Source organism: Polyodon spathula, chromosome 31 (genome assembly GCF_017654505.1).
Source record: "Polyodon spathula isolate WHYD16114869_AA chromosome 31, ASM1765450v1, whole genome shotgun sequence".
NCBI classification, from domain to species: Eukaryota; Metazoa; Chordata; class Actinopteri; order Acipenseriformes; family Polyodontidae; genus Polyodon; species Polyodon spathula.
This window is the reverse complement of record NC_054564.1, coordinates 3,678,168-3,703,699: the sequence shown is the minus strand read 5'-3', so window position 1 is coordinate 3,703,699 and position 25,532 is coordinate 3,678,168. Positions and strand designations below refer to the sequence as shown.

Here is a 25,532-nt window from a genome sequence, read left to right as displayed (position 1 = left end):
GACATGCCTTTTAAGCCCGGAATAATTCTGGTCGCTCTTCTTTGCACTCTTTCTAGAGCAGCAATATCTTTTTTTATAGCGAGGTGACCCCAAACACAATATTCAAGATGAGGTCTTACTAATGCATTGTAAAAGTTTTAACATTACTTCCCTTGATTTAAATTCAACACTTTTCACAATGGATGATTCCTTCTCCAATTTCAATATCTCCCATATGATAAATATTACATGTTAATTTACATTTTTATTTCCTGCGTGCAGTACCTTACACTTTTCTCTATTAAATGTCACTTGCCATGTGTCTGCCCAGTTCTGAATCTTGTCTAGATCATTTGGTGACTTGCGCAGGAGGTTCAGAGTGGAACCACAGCACATCAAACTCATAGGGGATCGAATAAACAAACAGCTCCAAATGCCTAGAAGATCAGACATCGTGAAGTGATGTTAAACACTGTGGTGTTTACTGTGTAAAAACTTAAAGTATTAATTTTTTGTATGCAATTTGTTCAAATAAATGTATTCACAGTACATTCTTTATGTGTATTTACTCTGTTTACAAAATAATCCATACACACTCCAAAGCAACGTAGAGCACGTTTCTTAACACCCCTCCCCCACAACACTTTGAATAAGCGCTGCTCTGCTTCCACCCATTCGACAGCATGGGAATCACTTTGAATAAGCGCTGCTCTGCCTCCACCCATTCGACAGCATGGGAATCACTTTGAATAAGCGCTGCTCTGCCTCCACCCATTCGACAGCATGGGAATCACTTTGAATAAGCGCTGCTCTGCCTCCACCCATTCAACAGCATGGGAATCACTTTGAATAAGCGCTGATCTGCCTCCACCCATTCAACAGCATGGGAATCACTTAAATTCCTTTCCCCCAGGTGAATATTTATTTTTGGTGATTACTGACGCACATCCATAACAGCAAAATATCAAAAGAAAACACGTTGACGAATTAATCCCTTAGTCTAAAAAATCAAAATCAAAACAAGAAACAGCTATCTTCACAATCTCTTAAATAAAGAAAACTAGATTACTATCATCTTTTTAAATGTATTTTTTTTTAGAAAAAATACTTGGAGGCTACAGCATCTGTAGCTGACATTAAAAAGAAAAGCTCCTGAAACTGGTTTATGCCGCAAGCGGGAACAGCACAAAACATGGCCGACAGGGATTTAGGAAGTAATTGCAAAGCACATGGCATAGTTTATTTACATTTCCAGAAAGCTTTTGACAAAGTCCTGCATAAAAAAATAATTCTCAAACTGAATGCAGGGGACTACCTGGGGTCATAAATGGAGATTAGATAAAGGGGCACAGATTTGAGAGAGTCTGGAACCAACTCCCCAGTAATGATGTTGAAGCGGATGATCCTTCTAGAAGCTGGTTGATGAGATTCTGGGATCAATGAGCTACTAACAACCAAATTAGCAAGATGGGCCAAATGGCCTCCTCTCATTTGTAAACTTTCTTATGTTCTTAAACTACACAGAATGTGTCTTTATACCAGAAGGTTCATAAGGGGCATCTCTCACAGTACATACATATTTTATGAAGTGATTAATGTTTTTTTTCACATGAAAATGTATGTATAGCATTAACTGTTTTTAAAACTAACGAACAGCACAGGAACTTACTTAGAGGCACGGCAGTAAACTTCAACAAAAGAACTTGAAAATAATCAAAATATTTTAGCAAAGAATATTTTAATTAGTTATTTTATGCATTATTGTAACACTAGTTCTATCTCAGACTTAAACTAACTTAAACTGGTGAAACAACCTCCCTTGAAAGGTTTTTATTTAAAACATTTATTTTAAAATTTAATTTTAGTAAATAGAATTCATGAATGCATACCACAAATTTTTGTACTACATTTGTGAACGGGAAAATGTGGAAACTTTAACACCATACTGAATACAACTAAATGCAGCAAAAATGTTTGAGCTAATAACACCAAATGACCAGGGATTTGGCATTTCGCATATGCCTAACTACTATTTTCAGGCATTTCACAATATGCCTGTAACATACACACACACACACACACACACACACACACACACACACACACACACACACACACACACACACACACACACACACACACAATTAATAATTAAAAAGGTTAAACTTCCACAGAATGCTATTTTATTTTACATGGATGTAAAATCCCTGTACCCCAGTGTTGCTAGGAATCAAACTTGAGGCATGCAAAACAGCACTGAATAACATTAGACAGCGTTTGCACTACACAAGTCATGTTACGTGTGATCACGATTATTAACATAGCGCAATTCATGTGCAATACAGCTAAAAGCACTTTACAAGCAGAATAAAACACAGAAACAAACTCAATAGAAATTAATTACCTGAGTATAGTAAAACAGAAAAGGTTAAATGAATACCATTATTAATTACATATTCTAACTTACCAAACATTTCAAAAAATAGTTCGCAAGCAATTTCGTACACTTAATAACTGAAAGGCATGTTGAACATATCTAAACGATGGCTCTTTGAGCAGAAACCTGATATGTTGAGAAGGAAATGCATCTGGATGTTGATATTCGTATTTGTTTTTGTTTAAGAGAAATCACGTGAGGCTACCTAGCTACAGAAGGGCATTGTGGTCAAATCCTCTTCGTTTCCTATGGTGTTTCAATCACACTGCTAAATGGTGTTAACAGTAACCGACACCAAGCCATTTCAGGGTGATTTATTATGATTTGTGTAAAAATGTTTCCTGTCCATCATTATCCAAACCCTCTCCGCAGGACTTACCGAGTCTGGATTCCTCTCGCTGTGGGCACTCCGTTTCTCTCCTGTCCTCACTCCAGGTTCTCGACCTAAGTATCCACAAGACGGGCTGATGAAAATGGTATATTAAAAAACACAATCTCTGAAAATAAAAATCGAGATGCAATCCAAGACAGAAACTCCCTTTTCTTCCCTAACCACGTCACTCCAGCGGAAAGCGTTCCTACTGTGAAGCACAACCGGCTGGAAACACGACTCAGACTCGTGAGTACACCGTGCACCAGAGACGGCTGATGGTTACTTATTTGCAGTTCTTCTATTCTGTACTAAACAGAAACGATATGCAGTTACCTTTCCACGACGGGTCTGATAATCACAAGCATCTGCACCAGTCTAACATTTTCACCAACTCTACAGTTCACAGAAGTTACAAACAATTCCGTAGATCACATTAAGGATTCCAGTATAGTTTATTGTTATTATTATTATTATTATTATTATTATTATTATTATTATTATTATTATTATTATTATTACAATAAAAGCAAGCATCATAAACGTATTATGGAAGTAATAGATGAAAATTATAAGATGCATTCAAAATACTGTATTGATAAAATCAGAAAAAGTATTTAAAAAGACACATTGACCAGTGTTCAATGAGGGGTAGGCGGGGGTTTATATAAACTATATTATTATAATAAGGTGTTTTTTAATCTAGTTTATAAAAAGAGCAACACGTGGGAACAATATGTGTAATGGAGAGAAATGCCCTTCCACTGGACGTCATCAGAAATGCATTGTGTTATACATTGTTTGGCCTGTTTTTAAGTGATCGTAAACTTACCTTGCGTTAAATGCGGTTGGCCGACGCCTGTAATGTGCTACGTGTATTAGTGCTTAGACTGTACCATTTCAGAGAAGGGGAGGAGTAAAAAAACATTCTGATGGACAGTGTTTCTTTCAAACTGTCTAAAGGTTAAAAATACGAGGTAAATACAAATGGTTAAGTATTGTAATGGAGCTGTAATTTAAATATCTGCTAGATTAACAAGGTAGGGATCCCTGCAGAATTGGGTCCGGCCTGGAATCCGTTGGAAAAGTTTAACCCTAAACTCGTCCCAGTCCTAACATGCAGACGCCCGGTGTAAGGGCTGATGGTTTTTCTTTCTGTTTTCTGTGTTTACTCAACAGAAAATAAAACTGTCAGGCAGCAACGCACTTCGTGGTCTGGGCTGTTTCTTCTGGACACATCGCACAGTTCGAGTTTCTGTGCAGGAGTTGCTGGGTGTTGCACCGCCTGTTAGGACTGCTGCAGTGACCCCCTCCTCCTCCTCCTCCTCCTCCTGTTACAGATCAATGAGACAAGAGAATATCAGCTCACCTAGAGGAGAACGCCAGGCTATACAAATGGGTTTTTAGTCAGGCGTCGGCTGAAGGGGCTTCTCTAATTGTGATAGGCAGTGTGTTCCATAGTTTAGGTGCCATATAACTAAAAGATCTACCACCTGAGTTTTTTTTTTTTTTTTTTTTTTTTTTTTTTACTGTAAATACAGTATAGTCGTAAATCTCGAAAAACTACTCACTTCTAAATCTTTTGTAGTCATTTTTGTATTACTTTAGTATAAATACATGTTAATTTGGATTCATATGTTGTTTTTTTCTGACTTTATGTGAACAAAAAGACACACATTTGCCCGTTTTCCCATTGGAAATAGTGATATTTTGAAATATCACTGTCCTGGTCACAAAAGCAAAGTTTGTGGGGAATAATAGCCATTTTCTATACTTTTGAGGCATAAGCAATTAGAAAATAACACTTACTACCCAGGAACAAAAAATAAAATAAACATTTGTTACACGGTGTAATTGTTACAGACAGTAACCCAGCACTCAGAGATCAGAGTGGGTGATTTGGGACACAGGGTTCCAAAAGATCTTTAAGGTATGGAGGAGGAAGACCATTTAAAGGCTTATAAATTAACAGCAACATCTTAAAATATATTCTAAAACTAACAGGGAGCCAGTGCAAGGATGCAGCATGGGGGTGATATGCTCTCGCCTCTTGACCCGAGTTAAAATTCTAGCAGCAACATTTTGTACAAGTTGGAGGCGAGAAATTTTTATAAAATTTGTATTATGTGCTTCGAAAGAGAGGTCTGTATCAAATAGACCAAATAAGTTGTTTTTTTCTTTTTTATTCCTGCCCTAAAATCTGTATAGAGTCCATCAAATAAAACATCAACCAAATGTGTATTTTTATATATTTTTTTCTGAGGTCCCAGTATCATCACTTCTGTCAAATCTATCATCACAAATCTATTGAGTTGGCCAGCCACTACTCTTTCTAACACTTTGGACAGAAAGGGGAGATTGGAACTAGGCCTGTAGTTATTAAGAACAGTGGGATAGTACTGGGGAAATTTAGAATAATCGATAGTGAAGTAAAGGGGGATTTGCTATTATTTGTGCTGCAGGGGTGTACCCCATGTTTTTGATAGTAAATGCATAGCAAAGTGTAATAAAAGCACACTAAAGCATGCTATTGCACGGTAAGCATTGTAACGCTCAAGTAGGTACGATAAACCGTGGCAAACAAACTAGAAACTGAGAGTGATGGGGACGAATAGAATATTTGTGGGTATACACTGTATAGGAAAGAGAGGCAGGACAGAAGAGGAGGAGGGGTAGCGCTATACATAAGAAACAGTCTTGAAGCCCAGGTGTTAAACCTGGACAAAGAAAATAAAGCCGAATCAATATGGGTCAGAATAATGGACAAAAATTCAAAGGGCATAATAATAGGAGCATGCTATAGACCGCCAAATTCAGACAGTGAGCAAAATAATCTGTTATACAATGACATTAGAAATGCATGTAGCAAAGGAGAAGCCATACTAATGGGGGATTTCAACTTCCTCCATATAAAATGGGAAAACCCGGTGGGTAGCACAAAGGATGAAATTGAAATGGTGGAAATGACAAATGACTGCTTCCTAACACAATTTGTCAAGGCACCGACTAGAGGGGCGGCATGCCTTGATTTAGTCTTTTCAAATAACGAAGACAGAATAAGTAAAACAGAGGTCAGAGAACCACTGGCAAACTCAGACCACAACATGGTCTCATTTGAAGTGTTTTTTAAAACCCCAAAAGTAATGACTAAAGCTAAGGGTTACAATTTTAGAAAAGCAAACTATGAAGGTATGAAACAGAGACTAACAGAATTAGATTGGAGTAAAATAGAGAAAACACCCACAGAAGAAGGATGGTTGTTCTTCAAAAATGTAGTACTAGAGGCGCAAAACAATTACATCCCTAAAGTAGACAAATCTAAATGTAAAACTAAATTGCCAAAATGGTTTAATAGATCAATTAAAAAAAAAATTCTGCAAAAAAAGGCACTTTACAGAGCATTAAAAAAGGACCAAAAAGAAAGTACGCAGAAAGAGTACACGGAACTGCAAACGCAAGTCAAAAAGGAAGTTAGAAAGGCCAAGAGAGAAATAGAAATGAACATTGCTAAGGGAGCTAAAACCAATTCCAAAATGTTTTTTCCAATATTACAACAGCAAGAGAACATTCAAAGAGGAGATTAAATGTTTAAGAGATACAAATGGCAAAATCGTAGATGAAGAAAAAAAAATAGCAAATATATTAAATGATTACTTTTCACAAGTTTTTACAAAGGAAGATACTGACAACATGCTCCACATGTCATCCTGTTCCTATCCAGTTTTAAATAACTTTAGCATAACCGAGGCAGAAGTGTTAAAGGGACTAGGATCTCTTAAAATAAACAAATCCCCTGGGCTGGATGAGATCCTCCCAGTAGTACTCAAAGAAATGAAAGAAGTAATTTACAAACCGCTAACCAAGATCATGCAGCAGTCTCTTGACACAGGGGTGGTACCGACAGACTGGAAAATTGCAAACGTAATACCGATCCACAAAAAGGGAAACAAAACTGAACCAGGTAACTACAGACCAGTAAGCCTGACTTCTATTATATGCAAACTTATGGAAACTATAACAAGATCCAAAATGAAAAATTACCTATATGGTAACAGGGTCCTGGGAGACAGTCAGCATGGTTTTTTTTGAAGATGCAACATCGATAATGGATAATTGCAAAGCATATGACATGGTTTATTTAGATTTCCAGAAAGCTTTTGACAAAGTCCCGCACAAAAGATTAATTCTCAAACTGAACGCAGTTGGGATTCAAGGAAACACATGTACATGGATTAGGGAGTGGTTAACATGTAGAAAACAGAAAGTACTGATTAGAGGAAAAACCTCAGAATGGAGTGTGGTAACCAGCGGTGTACCACAGGGATCAGTATTAGGTCCTCTGCTATTCCTAATCTACATTAATGATTTAGATTCTGGTATAGTAAGCAAACTTGTTAAATTTGCAGACGACACAAAAGTAGGAGGAGTGGCAAACATTGTTGTAGCAGCAAAGGTCATTCAAAATGATCTAGACAAGATTCAGAACTGGGCAGACACATGGCAAATGACATTTAATAGAGAAAAGTGTAAGGTACTGCACGCAGGAAATAAAAATGTACATTATAAATATCATATGGGAGATACTGAAATTGGAGAAGGAATCTATGAAAAAGACCTAGGAGTTTTTGTTGACTCAGAAATGTCTTCATCTAGACAATGTGGGGAAGCTATAAAAAAGGCTAACAAGATGCTCGGATACATTGTGAAAAGTGTTGAATTTAAGAACATAAGAACATAAGAACATAAGAAAGTTTACAAACGAGAGGAGGCCATTCGGCCCATCTTGCTCGTTTGGTTGTTAGTAGCTTATTGATCCCAAAATCTCATCAAGCAGCTTCTTGAAGGATCCCAGTGTGTCAGCTTCAACAACATTACTGGGGAGTTGATTCCAGACCCTCACAATTCTCTGTGTAAAAAAGTGTCTCCTATTTTCTGTTCTGAATGCCCCTTTTTCTAAACTCCATTTGTGACCCCTGGTCCTTGTTTCTTTTTTCAGGCTGAAAAAGTCCCTTGGGTCGACACTGTCAATACCTTTTAGAATTTTGAATGCTTGAATTAGGTCGCCACGTAGTCTTCTTTGTTCAAGACTGAACAGATTCAATTCTTTTAGCCTGTCTGCATATGACATGCCTTTTAAGCCCGGAATAATTCTGGTCGCTCTTCTTTGCACTCTTTCTAGAGCAGCAATATCTTTTTTATAGCGAGGTGACCAGAACTGCACACAATATTCAAGATGAGGTCTTACTAGTGCATTGTACAGTTTTAACATTACTTCCCTTGATTTAAATTCAACACTTTTCACAATGTATCCGAGCATCTTGTTAGCCTTTTTTATAGCTTCCCCACATTGTCTAGATGAAGACATTTCTGCTTCAACAAAAACTCCTAGGTCTTTTTCATAGATTCCTTCTCCAATTTCAATATCTCCCATATGATATTTATAATGTACATTTTTATTTCCTGCGTGCAGTACCGATCCACAAAAAGGGAAACAAAACTGAACCAGGTAACTACAGACCAGTAAGCCTGACTTCTATTATATGCAAACTTATGGAAACTATAACAAGATCCAAAATGAAAAATTACCTATATGGTAACAGGGTACTGGGAGACAGTCAACATGGTTTTAGGAAAGGGAGATCGTGCCTAACTAACTTGCTTGATTTTTTTGAGGATGCAACATCGATAATGGATAATTGCAAAGCATATGACATGGTTTATTTAGATTTCCAGAAAGCTTTTGACAAAGTCCCGCACAAAATATTAATTCTTTTAAATCAAGGGAAGTAATGTTAAAACTATACAATGCAGTAGTAAGACCTCAGTAGTAGTAAGACCTCATCTTGAATATTGCGTTCAGTTCTGGTCACCTCGCTATAAAAAAGATATTGCTGCTCTAGAAAGAGTGCAAAGAAGAGCGACCAGAATTATTCCGGGCTTAAAAGGCATGTCATATGCAGACAGGCTAAAAGAATTGAATCTGTTCAGTCTTCAACAAAGAAGTCTACGTGGCGACCTAATTCAAGCAATCAAAATTGTAAAAGGTATTTACAGTGTTGACCCAAGGGACTTTTTCAGCCTGAAAAAAGAAACAAGGACCAGGGGTCACAAATGGAGATTAGACAAAGGGGCATTCAGAACAGAAAATAGGAGGCACTTTTTTACACAGAGAATTATGAGGGTCTGGAATCAACTCCCCAGTAATGTTGTTGAAGCTGACACCCTGGGATCCTTCAAGAAGCTGCTTGATGAGATGCTGGGATCAATAAGCTACTAACAACCAAACGAGCAAGATGGGCCGAATGGCCTCCTCTCGTTTGTAAACTTTCTTGTGTTCTTATGTTCTTAAGTACATAGCCATGGGAAAACAACATCATTACTGTAATCATTTATAAGTGGAAATAGCAGGATCGGCTTGGCTCAAACACTAAACTTCAATATTTATGTTACACAACAGATCTGCAGTAGCATCGTTTGAAACACATTTCTGTGATATATACAGAGTACTAATCAGGTTATCAGTATGCTTTTAAAATGTAACAAATGAAACAAATGCATTATTTTACATAATAAAATAAAACATTTATGAATGATATCACAGGTTGTGTAAATTATTATAATAACTAACTTAAACCCAGTTTTGTTCACATGCTATGTTTCAATGTGTGAACTTAAAAAGAATAGCTTTTCTTGGTTACAAGTTGGTCTATATTGTTTAAAAACATGTATTTCAGTTACATGTCTTTGCCCTGATTTGAAAGACGGAAATGTTTTGGTCAAGTGTTTGAGATACATTAACAAAAACACAATCACTGAGCATCATGCATTTATTACTAATTTACACCAGAAGGTGGAGCTATTTCATAAAGAAATGCTATCATGTAATGATGCACATTCCTTTTTTTGTATACAAGGTGGTTCTAGTCAGTTGGCTACTTTGCAATGCTACTGTGGAAAAATGATTCACTGCAGAACCTTGTAACAAGAACAACCACCATGGGTCATTGTGGCAAAGTAGTTTGCAGTGGGCAGGTGTAGAGGTAACGCAATGCGTAAACATGACAAACAACAAAGTTCACGGTCCAAATAGGACAACTACAACAAACTTGCAGAGTTAGCATGGAGCTGCACACTAAGTTGCGTACCAGCTAGTACGATACTATCTCAGGATCACCCCCAGCTGCGTACTAACTTAATACCAATTGTAACAGAAAAAGAAGCGGAACAAAGCTGGGGACTAGCTGGTCCCCAGCTTTAGTACGGTACTAAGGATTGTGGTTTTTTTTGGTGTGCTTCCAAACAGGAACTGAAGAGAGCCGGTGCTCAAAATCTGAGCGATTGGTACAAATTATATTTTAAAATTGTGGTTTTTCATAAAGGTTGTTTTTTGTTTTGTTTGGTGTTCTATGTAGTCTAAACATTGAATACAATATATATAGATAGATAGATAGAGATAGATATATAGTAGCAATGTCGGTTAATGCAGGCAGGCACATCACACAGGGTGAGACAATCCACACACATGCAGAGGGCGGGTACGAACCTGGGACCTCTCACACTGAAGCGTAGCACCGATACCGCTGTACAAAAGAGCTGGCTCCTTTGCAAGGAGCGTATATCGTATATATACATATGTATAGTTGATATTGCTGCTCTAGAAAGAGTGCAAAGAAGAGCAACCAGAATTATTCAGTGTTTAAAAGACATGCCATATGCAAGAGACTTGTTTGACCTGAAAAAAGAAACAAGGACCAGGGGTGACAAATGGAGATTAGATAAGGGGCATTCACAACAGAAAATAGGAGGCACTTTTTTACACAGAAAATTGTGGGAATCTGGAACCAACTCCCCAGTAACGTTGAAGCCGACACCCCGAGATCCTTCAAAGAGCTGCTTGATGAGATTCTGGGATCAATAAGCTACTAACAGCCAAACAAGCAAGATGGGCTGAACGGCCTTGTCTTGTTTGTAAACTTTCTTATGTTATGGTTCTTATGTATTTTATCATTTGCTATTGGGGCAATGTTTTCCTAAGTAATTTGGCTTCATTAAACAATTTCTTCCTGCTACTTCTTGCTTCATTGATAAGTGTTTTCCACGCCAAATGTGAGTCTATTAGGCCTTGAGTGGTCACCAGGGCAACGTGACTCAAATGTTTTTGCCATGGTAACAGGAATAAAGTACCTGGAAAGAAGTTGAGTGGCTGTTCCAGTAAAACAATGTGAGTGCTTTCCATAGCAACAGTAGGCTTACTTTCTGGTTTCCATGGTTATTGAATGAGAACAGTTATCAGGAAGAGGAAGATGAATGGCTGGGTGTTTTGCACTCGCAGTTAAAATCATAAACAAATGGTTCAGGAATGATACTCTCCGTGGCTAATTGGTGGAAGCTTTACGTGGTAAAAAATAATAATTGACTGGATTATTTTTAGGAGTGAGAAAATTACAATAACAACAATAACTTTCTTATAACAAGGAACCAGAAAGGTAACTTGGAAAAAATGAACTGTAATACTTCCAGGCTTGACGACGGCAATGTACTAAGTGAGGTGAGAGTAGTGAAAAAGGAAAAATGATGACAGCCCAGGCGGCCATCCGCAAAATAAAATGACGATTTATATGAAACAGAAAACCAGCTGCTGAAGAAAGCAAGTCACATGCAAGACACACCTGGAAAACAATGACGCAACAAAAAAAGTAACTTTCACAAAAGGGAACATATACTGTATTTTATATAGTTTGGGACATTTGTATCATTTGAATAAATATATATGTGGTGTTTAAATTATTACCCCAATAATTAGAGCAAAGACAACGGGAAAAGACAACAGTACAGAAGGGACAGACAAGCGGAATTTTAAACCAAAAAAGTTAGGATTTTGTATTAAAAAAAAAACTACAGAATAGCAGGGAGAAAACGAGAACTCCAAATCTAAATACATGTGAATGAAAGCATTGTTTTACTATTTTTGACAATCAAGACCTGCGCATGTGTGTCAGTATTGCTGCTTGTTTGGAGTTTCTTTTTAAGACCCGTCAGCTCTATTTTGCATCCAGTGTTTGTCGGAGTGCACTTACATTCCTAACCCCAACCAGCCTCATGACAGATGGAAGGAGCATGATGGACCACAATGTGATGGAGAAGGTAAGCTGTAAAACATTTATTTATAAGAAAGGAATAGTTTTGCCATTTGTTCGCAGTGATGTAGATTTGTTAATACTATACCTCCAATGAGAGGGATTCAAAGGTAAAGGTGTCACTTAGAGAAAAGGCTATTGCATTTTGTACTGAAAAATGTTTTTTTCTGTGTTGTTGAAGATACTGTAAGATCAATCGCATTGCACCCAAGGCCAAGTCCACAATTATGTAGCTGGCATAATAAATTTTACTGTTGCACTGTAAAGTAGCCTACTGTATTTGTCACAGATGTTAATGCAATCACATTCTTGTAGTCACAGCAAAAGTAGTGCTCAAGCAGGTAGAACTTATTATTATTATTATTAATAATAATATTTTTACAAAGCATTGGTGTAGCAGGGCAGAGGCTGCTTGTAAACAGTGTTGTGTTTGTGGTGGTTGGCAGGGATGGGGTTAATTCCTATCCCTGTCAAATACATGTGAGAATGTGGCTGTTCCCAAATTAGATAATCGGTGCTAATTGGGAACATGATTCACAATTATATAATATGGTATAAGGATATGATATAAAAAGGGAGCTAGACGTGCTACTGGGGGAGAGGTCTAGATCCGCCTGGAGAGAAAAAATGTGCCTCTGTTTATGTTGAAACTCACCGTGAAGGCGAGACTTGGGTGAAGGATTTCCTTTTCATTATTTGTGGTGCATGACTGTTTTTTTTAACCCTTTTATTTTGGCTCTGTGAGTGGTCCTTTTATTTGTCCTTTTTATTTGTAAAATAAACACTGAGTCTCCTTCCTACCTCCTGACCACTTTAGACACCCTGCTATCCTGTCAAGGTAGATAATGGGATTGAAAACTGAAGAATGTACAGTCCTGCATTTCATTTGTTTCGAGCCACATATGTTTTTAACTAAGAGCACTTGTCTGAAAGTACAATTTTATTAAGGAACACAACACGTAAAATTGTGTACACATTTCTAGTAAAAGTTACAGGCATAAGACAAATTTCCTTTTCTTTTTGCAATGTCAACTTACAATAATTGATTCTGAGTTTCAGTGTTTAAAAATAAAATATCAAACAGAACGAAATTTCAATGTACCATTTGTAATTCAGTAATATGAGAGATTTGGTCAGGGATCTGAATACTTTTGCAAGGCACTGTGTGTGTGTGTGTGTGTGTGTGTGTGTGTGTGTGTGTGTGTGTATATATATATATATATATATATATATATATATATATATATATATATATATATATATATATATATATAATGGTTTACTGCAAAAGCTCATGCTGGAAATACTAAGTTTTGATTGTTGGCCATATTTGACAAACCTATTTTGGTTTAAATTGTGTGATTTAAGACATGAAATGAACCCCTATGATGTGTTGTGCCTTAGTTTAGTGGTCAGGGATTTATATGAATTGTCACCCTGTGTGTTTGGCAGCATTGTCAGAGCTTGTCATCTGTTGACAATACCCTTACAAAAGTTTACCATAGTAAAAGCATAGCAAAGTGTAATAAAGCATAGTAAAAGCATGGCAAAGCATAGGTAAGCACAGTAAAGAACTGAGGTATTGCAGAGTATAATAAACATGCCAAACCAGGGTAAACTGTGGTAAATGCATAGTGTAACTAACATGCCAAACCAGGGTAAACTGTGGTAAATGCATAGTGTAACCAACATGCCAAACCAGGGTAAACTGTGGTAAATGCATAGTGTAACCAACATGCCAAACCAGGGTAAACTGTGGTAAATGCATAGTGTAAGCAACATGCCAAACCAGGGTAAACTGTGGTAAATGCATAGTGTAACCAGGGGTTCTCTTTCAATTTGAAAATAGCCATCAACTAATGGGTATCGCTGTCAGGTGATAGGATTATGCTGAGTTTGATATGAAAGCTGCCTTTAGGCCGCCGTAGCTCTGACGTGTACGTCCCACCCCTCGGGTGCTGAATGACTATGCAGAGCGTAAAAAGCCCAGCCTCTTTTACTTTCAGCTGCTGATCTGGATTGAGCGTAATCTATTTGTTGTTCTACAACACTGATTATTAAATAAAAAATAAAATTCAGTGTTTGTACCCTCCGTTGCCATAATTGTGCACGGGAAGCTGGCAGCTGCCCCTTCCCCGGGTTTATCTCACTGAAAAGGTAGTTACGTTCGCTGAGCGCAGACCGCAATTCACCGGGCTCAGTTGAATTTTTCGCCCGCCTTTAGCTCTCATATTCGACGTGCTGGCTGGCACTGCCCCTTAAGCACTCGGCTGAGTCGCTTATTTGAGTGTTCTCACTCTCTCAGCTTGCTGACTCTTTGAGTCTGTCTCGCTTACTATTATTATTTATTACTTTGAGAGCTTATTGTTATTATCTGTATATTTTATTACTTGTACTAACATTTGTTTTTCTTTCTTTCAGAGAGAAACACGAGTGTGTGTGTGTGTGTGTGTTGGCTGTGGCCAGACAGAACACTACAGCAGCGATCTTTTTAGATCATAGCCAGCTAGACACTCCGCAGCGGTCTTTATTAGACCATAGCCTGCTCCCTATGTGTTGGTTTAGATCTCCCGATCTAAATTTTAATCAGATTTTCTGATTTCTGATTATTCCCCAAGTGTGTCTCACCACACCCTCGCAGCGACACGTGCACCTGTGCACTCCCGTGCATATAAGAACATAAGAACATAAGACAGTTTACAAAACGAGAGGAAGTCATTTGGCTCGTTTGGTTGTTAGTAGCTTATTGATCCCAGAATCTCATCAAGCAGCTTCTTGAAGGATCCCAGGGTGTCAGCTTCAACAACATTACTGGGGAGTTGATTCCAGACCCTCACAATTCTCTGTGTAAAAAAGTGTCTCCTATTTTCTGTTCTGAATGCCCCTTTGTCTTATCTCCATTTGTGACCCCTGGTCCTTGTTTCTTTTTTGAGGCTGAAAAAGTCCCTTGGGTCGACATTGTCAATACCTTTTAGAATTTTGAATGCTTGAATTAGGTCGCCACGTAGTCTTCTTTGTTCAAGACTGAACAGATTCAATTCTTTTAGCCTGTCTGCATATGACATGCCTTTTAAACCCTGAATAATTCTGGTCGCTCTTCTTTGCACTCTTTCTAGAGCAGCAATATCTTTTTTATAGCGAGGTGACCAGAACTGAACATAGTATTCAAGATGAGGTCTTACTAATTCATTGTACAGTTTTAACATTACTTCTCTTGATTTAAATTCAACACTTTTCAAAATGTATCCGAGCATCTTGTTAGCCTTTTTTACAGCTTCCCCACATTGTCTAGATGAAGACATTTCTGAGTCAACAACAACTCCTAGGTCTTTTTCATAGATTCCTTCTCCAATTTTCTGAGTGTTGAGCCTGAACCTGAGCTTGAGCCTGAGGCCATCTCAGACTATGAAGAGGACATCTTCTCTCTGCAGGCGTCTGGTGACGATGAGCTTGTGCGGGAGGGACCTTCTTGCAACTCGGTGGACGAGCTGCAACAGGAACCAGAGGTATCTCCAGGGCCAGCTTTTGAGGCTTTGGTTGAGCGGGCGGTCAACATCTACTGGTGGATTGGCCCAGAGACAAGGAGCCCCAGGCCTCCTGGATCTCCTCGGTTAAGCCAGTACAGGACAGGACACTGCCCCCTTTCCCCAACTTTGTCAGGGAGATCCAGTCTTCCTGGTCTAACCCAGCGTCAGCGCCTAGCACTGTGGCTGGAGCTTGGGTTTTTTCTTCCATGCAGGGAGTGGAGGGTGCCGGCTTGGCAGCCTTCCCCCCCAGTGGACTCCGCCATCACGGCCCTCGTACAGGCACCGGATATTGGACCTACAATGTCCTAACAGACAGTGTCGGACAATAGAGATGCATCTCAAGAATGCGTATGCCGCTTGCTCCCAAGCTGCCCGGCTTTCCAATGTGTTGAGCATGCTCTCTATCTATTAGGCAATCCTTATTAAGGAGCTGCCTGATATGGTCACTGCGGCTCACAACAAGAGCTGAACCAAGTCTCTGAGGCAGTCACCAGACTGGCCCAACTCACGGCCAAAGAGGAGGGCCAATGCCTTGCAGCACTGGTGGTCACCAGATGGCAACTCTGGCTTTCCCAGGCTAGAGTTCAAGAGCATAAGAACATAAGAACATAGAAAGTTTACAAACTAGAGGAGGCCATTCGGCCCATCTTGCTCGTTTGGTTGTTAGTAGCTTATTTATCCCAGAATCTCATCAAGCAGCTTCTTGAAGGATCCCAGGGTGTCAGCTTCAACAACATTATTGGGGAGTTGATTCCAGACCCTCACAATTCTCTGTGTAAAAATTTTCTGTTCAGCAGCACAAGTCCTCCCTCCTGGACGCCACGATCACTTCTGGCCATACGTTTGGCCTCGCAGTGGAGGAGGTGCTTCAGAGGACAGAAGACCAAGGAGGCATCTAGGCAGTATTAAGCCTGCTTTGCCTGCTAGGGCTTCCCCCCCTGTGGGGGCAACAGCCTATGTCCAGGCCTGCTCGTGCTCCTACGGCACACCTGGCAGCACTTGCCCTGCAGCGTGGTTGGCCTGCAAAGAGGGGCAACTGGCGCCCTAGGGGGGTGGCAATCGCCAGTGATCCAAGGGTCCAGCGACTGCACCCCCCGCACAGCCTAAGGCTCAGCATCCCTGAAGGGTCACAGCAGTGCTCAAGACTATGCGGGCTGGTTACAGCCTTCAGTTCCAGTTAAAACCACCCCTCCCCCTTTCGGGGGGTGATCGTAACTGCAGTGAAGGACCCGCTCCAACATGCAGCTCTCAATACAGAAATCCTGGTGCTTCTCTTGAAGCGTGCCTTTCGCAAAGTAGGGGAGGGGTTCTATTCAAAGTACTTTCTAGTGCCCAAGAAGGATGGCGGGTTCCGCCCTATCTTGAATCTGAGACTTCTGAACAAACATCTTCGGGTGTTACGTTTCAAGATACTCACGCACCGCCATGTCACCCAGGCCATTCGGCCAGGCAATTGGTTTACCACCGTGGACCTGAAGGATGCATACTTTCACATACCCATCACGCCCAGGCACTGGAAATACCTTCGCTTCATGTTTCAGGACAGGTTCTACGAGTACTGCATACTTCCCTTCGGCCTGTCCCTTGCTCCTCGCACCTTTTCCAAGTGCATGGACGCCATTCTGGCCCCCCTGTGGGTTCAGGGCGTTCAACTGATGAATTATCTAGACAACTGGCACGTATGCTCTCAGTCACAGGAGCAAGCCCTGGCACATACGCCATTGGTCACAGACCACCTCCAGCGGCTCGGTCTCAGGATGAACCTGCAAAAGTGCCACCTCACGCCGAGCCAGCAATCGGATTTTCTGGGCCTCAACCTAGACTCTGTGTCTATGAAGGCCTGTGGCAAAGTGCCTGCCCCTGTGTGTATTTTGTAATGTATGTTGTGTATTAATGTTGGTGTATAGTCATTGGTACATGGGATATAAATGGGTTTGTGTAACACGAGTGTTTAAAATGTATATTTGTATTTAGGCACGAGGATTGCACAGCACTTCACGTGCAAGTAAAAAGTAATATTATGTGAGCACGGGGAATTGCACTTTATTAATTCACGTGCAGTTGTACCGCGACTCCAGTTGAATGATTGATTAGCAATGGAGTCTCGGTACAGCTGCATAAAAGCTACATGTTTTCACTCACTCTGGGTTGTGTGTTCAGTGAGTGGAGAATGGGATTGGAGACGGAGGTAATAATAATTGTAATAATAATAATAGTAATATTTCAAATAGAAGCTCACCGTGTTTCTTTAGCATTAGTCCATTTTGTTTCATCTCTTTGTTTTGGCTACCAGTGCCGTGTCCTGTGTTTTGTTTGTCTTGCAACCTTTAATTTTCTGTCTGTCTGTGCACTATTAAATGCTGAGCGAGACCATTTGCTCAGCTCCTCCAAACTCCACCTCTCTTTGTTTATTTCCTGGTTCCTGTTTCTGGTCTGACGTCCCCCACTCCAGCCGTCTTTGTGACACGTGGTGTCATCATGGGATTACCAGCGCCTCGTAGACGCAGACCAGAGCAGGAACCACAGTTTCTTGTTTAAACCCCCCCCCCAAAAAACAAAAACAAAAAAAAAACAAAAAAAAAAAAAACAAAAAGTCAGAATATGGCATCAGGTTGAGGGACTGGATCCAAGACAATGCTGGGCTGGAGGCCCAGTCCATGCCCATAGACATCCGGGTCCTGTGGCTGATGGACAGGGAGTGATGGGAGGCGTACGAGAGGGAACAAAGCCCAAACTCCCTGGAGGAAGGGGTGGAGTTGGTCCTCTGCTACCTGGAGGCAGCTATAAATAGAACAGCAGCCCAGGTAGCGGGGTCTGCAGCGCCCATGGAAAGGGGAACCACGAGAGTCCAGCTCCCAGGGGGGGGGACCGCAGGGATCCAAAGCCTGAGAGGGAGCTGTTCCCACTTCCACCAGCAGAGGGGGTGCCTGCTTGTATCACTTCCCCTACCATCACCACCTGGAGGAGACTTCGTCACCTTCCCCTGCAAGTGAGGGAGAGCCGCACCAGTCCCCTGCAAGTGAGGGAGAGCTGAACCAGTCCCCTGTAATGAGGATAGACTACACGCCGCTCCCACCTCCGCCGCCAGGAGACTACGCGCCGCTCCCACCTCTGCCACCAGGAGACTACACGCCTCCGCCACCTCCATCGCCAGAAGCAGAGCTGCAGGAGCTGCCTCTGCCTCCGCCACCTCCACCAGCAGAGGGTGAATGCCTGCTTGGTTCCCGTCCACCAGCAGAGGGTGAATGCCTGCTGGGTCCCTGTCCACCAGCAGAGGGTGAATGCTTGCTGGGTCCCCGTCCACCAGCAGAGGGTGAATGCCTGCTGGATCCCTTTCCAACAGCAGAGGATGAATGCCTGTTGGTATCACTTCCCCCACCATCACGAGGAGAGGAGCAGGAGCTGCCTCTCCCTGCACCAGAAGGACCAGGAATAGATGCTGGCGGTCCTCAGCAGCCCTTGCATAGGCTGCTGAGGGAAGCACTGGGAAGAACCGCCTTGCCGCAGTGGCCGAGAAGAGGGCCAACACCCCAGCTTGTCCTGACTCCCTGCCTCGCTTTGCCCAAGGATGCCTGCCTCGCTTTGCCCAAGGATGCCTGCCTCGCTTTGCCAAAGGATGCCTGCCTCGCTTTGCCCAAGGATGCCTGCCTCGCTTTGCCCAAGGATGCCTGCCTTGCTTTGCCTGGGGTTGCCAGCTGCTCCGCATCGCCTGGGGTTGCCAGCCGTTCTGCATTGCCTGGTCAGGAGACCACCTTCCCCCTCAGCAGTTTCGCTGCCAGAGATCTTGGGGGAGGTCTGGAGACCACCAACCCCAGCAGCTTTTCCGCTGCTGGACTTGCCCCAGCTGAGGGAGTCATTCTGGGAGCACGTCTGCTGACAGCTGCACCATTGACAGCATTTCCTCTGCCACTGTTACAGCGGGAGGAGAGATTCGCCCCACTTTCAGCATGTCTGGTGACAGCCTGGCCAGTAGCAGCCTGGCTACTGGCAACATTGCTGTCCATCAACCCCTTAAAGTCCTTGTTCTTGGCATAGGACTTTGAGTGAGACTTTTGGGATTTTAAGGGTGGAGGTGGCCATTGAGGCCATGTGTGCTTTACACAAGGGGGTGGGGTGGGGTGGGGGGTATATGTGGCAAAGTTCCCGCCCCTATGTGTATTTTGTGTTGTATGTTGTGTGTTAATGTTGGTGTATAGTCAATGGTACACAGGATATAAATGGGTCTGTGTGTTTAAAGTGTATATTTGTATTTAGGCACGAGGATTGCACAGCACTTCACGTGCAAGTAAAAAGTAATATTATGTGAGCACGGGGAATTGCACTTTATTAATTCACGTGCAGTTGTACCTTGACTCCAATTGAATGATTGATTAGCAATCGAGTCTCGGTACAGCTGCATAAAAGCTGCATGTTTTCACTCACTCTGGGTTGTGTGTTCAGTGAGTGGTTAATGGGATTGGAGACGGAGGTAATAATAATTGTAATAATAATAATAATAATAATAGTTCAAATAGAAGCTCACCTTGTTTGTTTAGTGTTAGTTCGTTTTGTTTCATCTCTTTGTTTTGGCTACCAGTACCGTGTCCTATGTTTTGTTTGTCTTACATCCTTTTATTTTCTGTCTGCCTGTGCACTATTAAATGCTGAGCGAGACCATTCGCTCAGCTCCACCAAACTCCAACTCTCTTTGTTTGTTTCCTGGTTCCTGTTTCTGGTCTGACGTCCCCCACTCCAGCCGTCTTTGTGACAAGGCCACATTAACAACTCAGAGAGTTACCTCAATAGAGTCTTGCCTCTCCCTATTCAGGTTGAGAGAGACAGTATGCATGGTGCTATGTCAGTGCATGCTAGGGTTGATGGCTGCTGCCTCGCAGACCCTTCCTTTGGGTCTTCTCCAACAAAGGCCTTTCCAGGCCTGGTTCAACTCGTTTGTGCTTCACCCGCAATGAGACAGACATCGCAGGCTGGTGATATCCCAGTCCTGCTGCAGAACCCTGCGCTGGTGGAGGATCCACTCCAACCTTCATCAGGGGACAACCATGGGTCCCGTCTTCCGGAGGGAAGTAATCACCACAGACACCTCCAACCATGGTTGGGGAGCAGTCTGGAATGGTGTGGGGACTTGGGGAGTGTGGATGGGGCCTTGGGCCTCAGCCCACATCAATGTCTTGGAACTCAGGACAGTAGATCCTGCCCTACAGCACTTTCTTCCAGTGGGCCAGAACAAACACGTGCTGATGCGGTCAGACAACACCACGATCGTGGTATATATTAACCGCCAGGGCGGCCTGAGGTCTCCGAGCCTTCACCGCATGGCAGTTCGGCTGTTACTGTGGTCGCAGCCCCAGCTGGCTTCTCCTCGAGCAGTCCACTTACCGGGCTGACTCAACCATGCCGCGGATCTCCTCTCCAGAGGAGGTCCCCTGGTCTCGGAATGGCGTCTCCACCCCGGGGCAGTGGAATGCATCTGGGAGTGGTTTGGCAGAGCAGACGTAGATCTCTTCGCCCCGCGGGAGTCTACACACTATCCTCTTTGGTTCTCAATGAGAGACCTTGACAGTCTCTTAGGAGTTGATGCCCTAGCCCACGAGTGTCCCGCTTGTCTCCTATATGCCACCTTCCTGGAGAAGGTCAGGGTAAAGAAAACTTCAGTGCTTCTGGTAGCTCCTTGGTGGCCCCAAAGGACCTGGTTTTCGACCCTGGTGCAACTACTGCACGGCCAGCCGAGGCAGATTCCCCTGTGGGCGGATCTCCCCTCTCAGGCCCAGGGCGATCTGTGGCACCCGAACCCCCAACCGATGCAGCTATGGGTCTGGCCCCTGAACGGGAACGCCTGTCAGCTCTAGGGCTGTCATCGGCAGCTACATCTACAGCACACACTTTTATGAGGTTCTACAGACTGAATGTTCTGGATTCCTCTGCTCCACTCTTTGGAGCTTCGGTCTTGGACTCTATTACACCAGTGGAAGAGAACACTTAGTGTTAGTCTGGATTAGACTGCTGTACTCTTTGAGTAGGCTCTCCAGCGTTACCCATGTGGTAAGAATATCCCGGTAGATATCATACTGTTAAAGACCCTCTGTTCATAGAACAGTGTTAGGACATATGTCTTTCGAACCACATGCTGTGGCGCTGTTCCGTGTATATTTTTTACATGTAGATTGATCCTGTCCTACTGCCGCATGGTCTCCCTCACGACTGCTTTGGTACACAGTACCCATTAGTTCATGGCTATTTTCAAATTGTAAGAGAACGTAAGGTTGCGGATGCAACCCCGGTTCTCTGAAAGAGAAAATAGCCATCAAGCAGCGAGGTCGCTTCAGTAGCCCTTGTGACCTGAAGCAAAAGAGGCTGGGCTTCCTACACTCTGCATAGTCATTCAGTACCCGAGCGGCGGGGCTTAAAGGCAACTTTTATATCAAGCTCAACATAATCCTATCACCTGACTGCAATATTCATTAGTTGGTGGCTATTTTGTCTTTCAGAGAACCGGGGTTGTATCCGCAACCTTACAATCTCCAAAGTTAAACACAATGCATTAATTCACCCTTTGGCTGACTGTTACAATTGCTCCAGTATCTTTTAAAATAAATGTAGCATATGTTTTTAAAGTCAATTCTGTTTTTTATTCTGCACACCCCTTAACTCTAAACTAAATAGATCAGTGGTTGAACTTGAGCTTAACCCTAACACTGTAGCTTCCAGTTCTCCACTCTAACCACTAGTCTAAATTGCCACAGGTGATTTGTCCTCCAAGGTAACTGGATGGGATGGCAAATCTGTTCACTTTGAGCTCAAAGGCTTTCCTGTTTTCAATGTGTTGGGTAAAGTCAACACAATATATACAGTTATTTCTGTAAACACATTAATGGAAACATTTACTGTTCATTTTGTTTCTTGAATGCATTTTTGTCACATGGACAATTTGAAAAACCATTACATCACTTGCAAGATGCATACAGTGCTTTTCTAAGGTTTTACTGTACTCTATCATTTATTATGTTTTCATATAGTTTACTGCCCTTGCTATGCTTTTACACTGTTGCTAGTTTACAGCTAATCTATGCAAATAGTGCTAAGTGGATGATCTGATTGTGCACAAGAGTACAAACATTCTCTATCAGTGCACATGGCACAGGCCAGTACAGTAATGCCCTAATTTAAAACAATTAGAGGTTTCAACCACAGACAGACATGGAGTAAAGACATTTGTGCTGAGATCTTAAAAAAATCTTCATGTCGTGGATGCAGATATCACATAAATAATTAAAACTACTAGCATGACCTACAACTCCACCCGAATGAATGACTTACCTGAATCTGGTTCAGCAAACAGTTTTAGATGTGTATGATATCTCAGTAATGAATTGCTCTCACCCCTCTGAAAATTGTTTGGTTCAGATTTCATTAAAGAGAATGGTGCAATGTCCAGAGTTCAGGGTTCAAATGGAAAAACCATCATAGCTGGTGTTTGGTCTGTTTTTACAGTGTAACTTCCTTTTTTTTTAGCACTTTTCTAATTAAATGTAAGCCTCAACCTTAGTGCAGGTGGAAAGTTGTTTAAAATGATGTAATTATTTTACCCTTGTTTTTCTTCATAAATTGGAATATCCAATATCCCCTCACATCTGCAACTCCCCCCTCACCAAGCCAATCACCTCTTTAGACCCAGTAGCTTGGTAGTGGATGCCAGCTGGCTTCTGTACACCAGTCACCTGGCCAGTAGGGTTGGTGCAGCAGAGTGTTTTTTCCTCCCCAACCCCCACAAACCACAGGTTAGGCTTTCACAAGCTGAGCCACACGGGAGTCCTGGACAGTATTTTTAATTGAGGGCTCACATAAGAGCATAGCAACATTGAGCAGTAGAAACAACACACTGCATGTTTAGCATAAAATCAGGAAAGATGTTTGGAAAAGCAAATAATGCCACATACTGTAAAAGTGTCTGGATACTGAAAATACTATTTACTATAAGAATCATATATTAAAAAAAAAACATGCAATCATTTTATTAGGTGCATACTTTGTTGTTCTCTTTTCTTTTACAAAATCTCAAACCCATTTTACAACAATGCATCAGCATTATACAAATAAAGACATTGACAAGAAAAAGATACATTGCAATTCTACCCTTCCACACTCCACTACTGTACATGTCACTGAGTTGCAAAACTGTTGTTATATCCCAGGCATTGCCAAGTGCTCTTCAGACTTGTCAGTTTGGTGCTTTGCTTGATTTTCAACTTGGAATGAGTTAGTTCAACTTATTGAGTCACCAACATTCATAGCATGTGGATTTTTGATTTGTTTGTGCTTGTATCAGAGGATAGCATTACAACATCTCTACCCTGGTTCTCTTAACATCCTGTAGAAAGTTTAACCTTGAAAAGAAAGGCAGATCTAAATTTAAACTGGAATGTGGATCGATCTCCTGATTTTGTTGAAACAACTAGGGACTCAAGGTCAGGCAATGCTCATTAGAAGTGTTCCTGTGCTAAACATGCCAGAGGTTTTTATATGTGAACTGATTAACCCTGCATCTGACTGGCACTGAGAACAATAAACTGGTCAACACCCCACTTTCATTTCCAGAGAGAAATGAGTAGCTGTCAAAAAATACCTAGTATTGACCAAAAATAAAGAGGTTTAAAATGAATGGTGTTATACCCTTTACAATATGGAGCCGAGAGCTCTCTCTAAAAGTAGACATTTTTGAAAGATTAAACCCTCTTGATGCCTAGGCTATTGCTGTTCATGATTGGTCTGCAGAAATGACCTGTTGCGTGGAACACTGAAGCCCAGATTTATAAAAGGATTGCGCATGCTTTACGACCGTAAAACGGGCGCTGAGGGTTCTAAATTCTTGAATTATAAAACACACGCAATGGCATAAACACGCAATTAAGACGTGATTTCCAGGGGCAATGTCTCTCTGTTCTTTAGCCCTTGATGCATATGTAATTCTGTAATTTTGGGGCGTTTCTGAACGAAACCGCTAAAATTGGGAGGGGATTTTGCAAATGAGGTCTATTAAATATTCCGTCTAATTTATTAAAGCTGCCAGTAATTGTGGGACTCATATTTGCGTGATTATTTTAAGAACTCTGAAAAACAGGTGTTAATTTGTCACAGTCAGACAGTAGGCTATCCTCCACTGTTTTTTTTTTTAAAAAGACAGGGACAGATGACACAGTTAGTTTGTAGCTAGAGCAAGTGCAGTTTTTCGACAATATACCATACAGATATGCTTTAAAATCATACAGAGCAAGAAATACAAATAGAAGAGTTGTAACTGCATATATGTCTAAATGGTTAAATGGCAAAGCAGTACAAATGGCAAAATCATTGCCGAAGAAAAAAAAATAGCAAATATATTAAATAATTACTTTTCACATGCTTTTACAAAGGAGAATATGGACAAAATGCCCCACATGTCATCCAGTTCCAGTTTTAAATAACTTTAGCATAACTGAGGCAGAAGTGTTAAAGGGACTATAAAATAAACAAATCCCCTGGGCCAGATGAGATCCTCCCAATAGTACTCAAAGAAGTGAAAGAAGTTATTTACAAAACGCTTAACAAGATCATGCAACAGTCTCTTGACACAGTGGTTGTACCGACAAACTGGAAAATTGCAACATAATACCGATCCACAAAAAGGGAGACAAAACCAAACCAGGTTTATGTTGACCCAGAAATGTCTTCATCTAGACAATATGGGGAAGCTATAAACAAAGGCCAACAAGATGCTCGGATATATTGTGAAAAGTGTTGAATTTAAATCAAGGGAAGTAAGTAAGTAATGTTAAAACTGTACAATGCATTAGTAAGACCTCATCTTGAATATTGTGTGCAAGTATTTAAGTATTTTACTATTTTGTGTTTAGTTGTAAGTTGTTATACATTCCATTGGGGTATATAAACTTTTGGCTACAACTGTTTTTAACAATATATACTGATGCACAAAAGAAACACAACACTCAGGTCTAATGATTTAATAAAATATTTTAAACATAGATATATAAAAAAAAAATCACTGAAAATGTGAACAGAAATCCAGATCAAAGAATCATGATAGTTTT

At 41.3% G+C, this 25,532-nt stretch overlaps 2 protein-coding genes across 2 annotated transcripts in view; one reads left to right on the top strand and one right to left on the bottom strand.

Annotated features, from left to right (window-relative positions):
• LOC121303105 (synaptobrevin homolog YKT6) overlaps positions 1-2,969 on the bottom strand; it is a 28,898-nt gene extending 25,929 nt beyond the window's left edge. The window contains exon 1 of the mRNA XM_041233564.1: positions 2,796-2,969. The gene's annotated coding sequence lies outside the window, so the exon portion shown is untranslated. The remainder of the gene's footprint in view (positions 1-2,795) is intronic.
• An 8,175-nt stretch (positions 2,970-11,144) lies between these two features.
• Positions 11,145-25,532, top strand: part of LOC121303104 (hexokinase-4-like) — a 56,456-nt gene continuing 42,068 nt past the window's right edge. Inside the window, exon 1 of the mRNA XM_041233562.1 lies at positions 11,145-11,930. Coding sequence (XP_041089496.1) covers positions 11,775-11,930 — 156 coding nt within the window. The 5' untranslated portion in view covers positions 11,145-11,774. The remainder of the gene's footprint in view (positions 11,931-25,532) is intronic.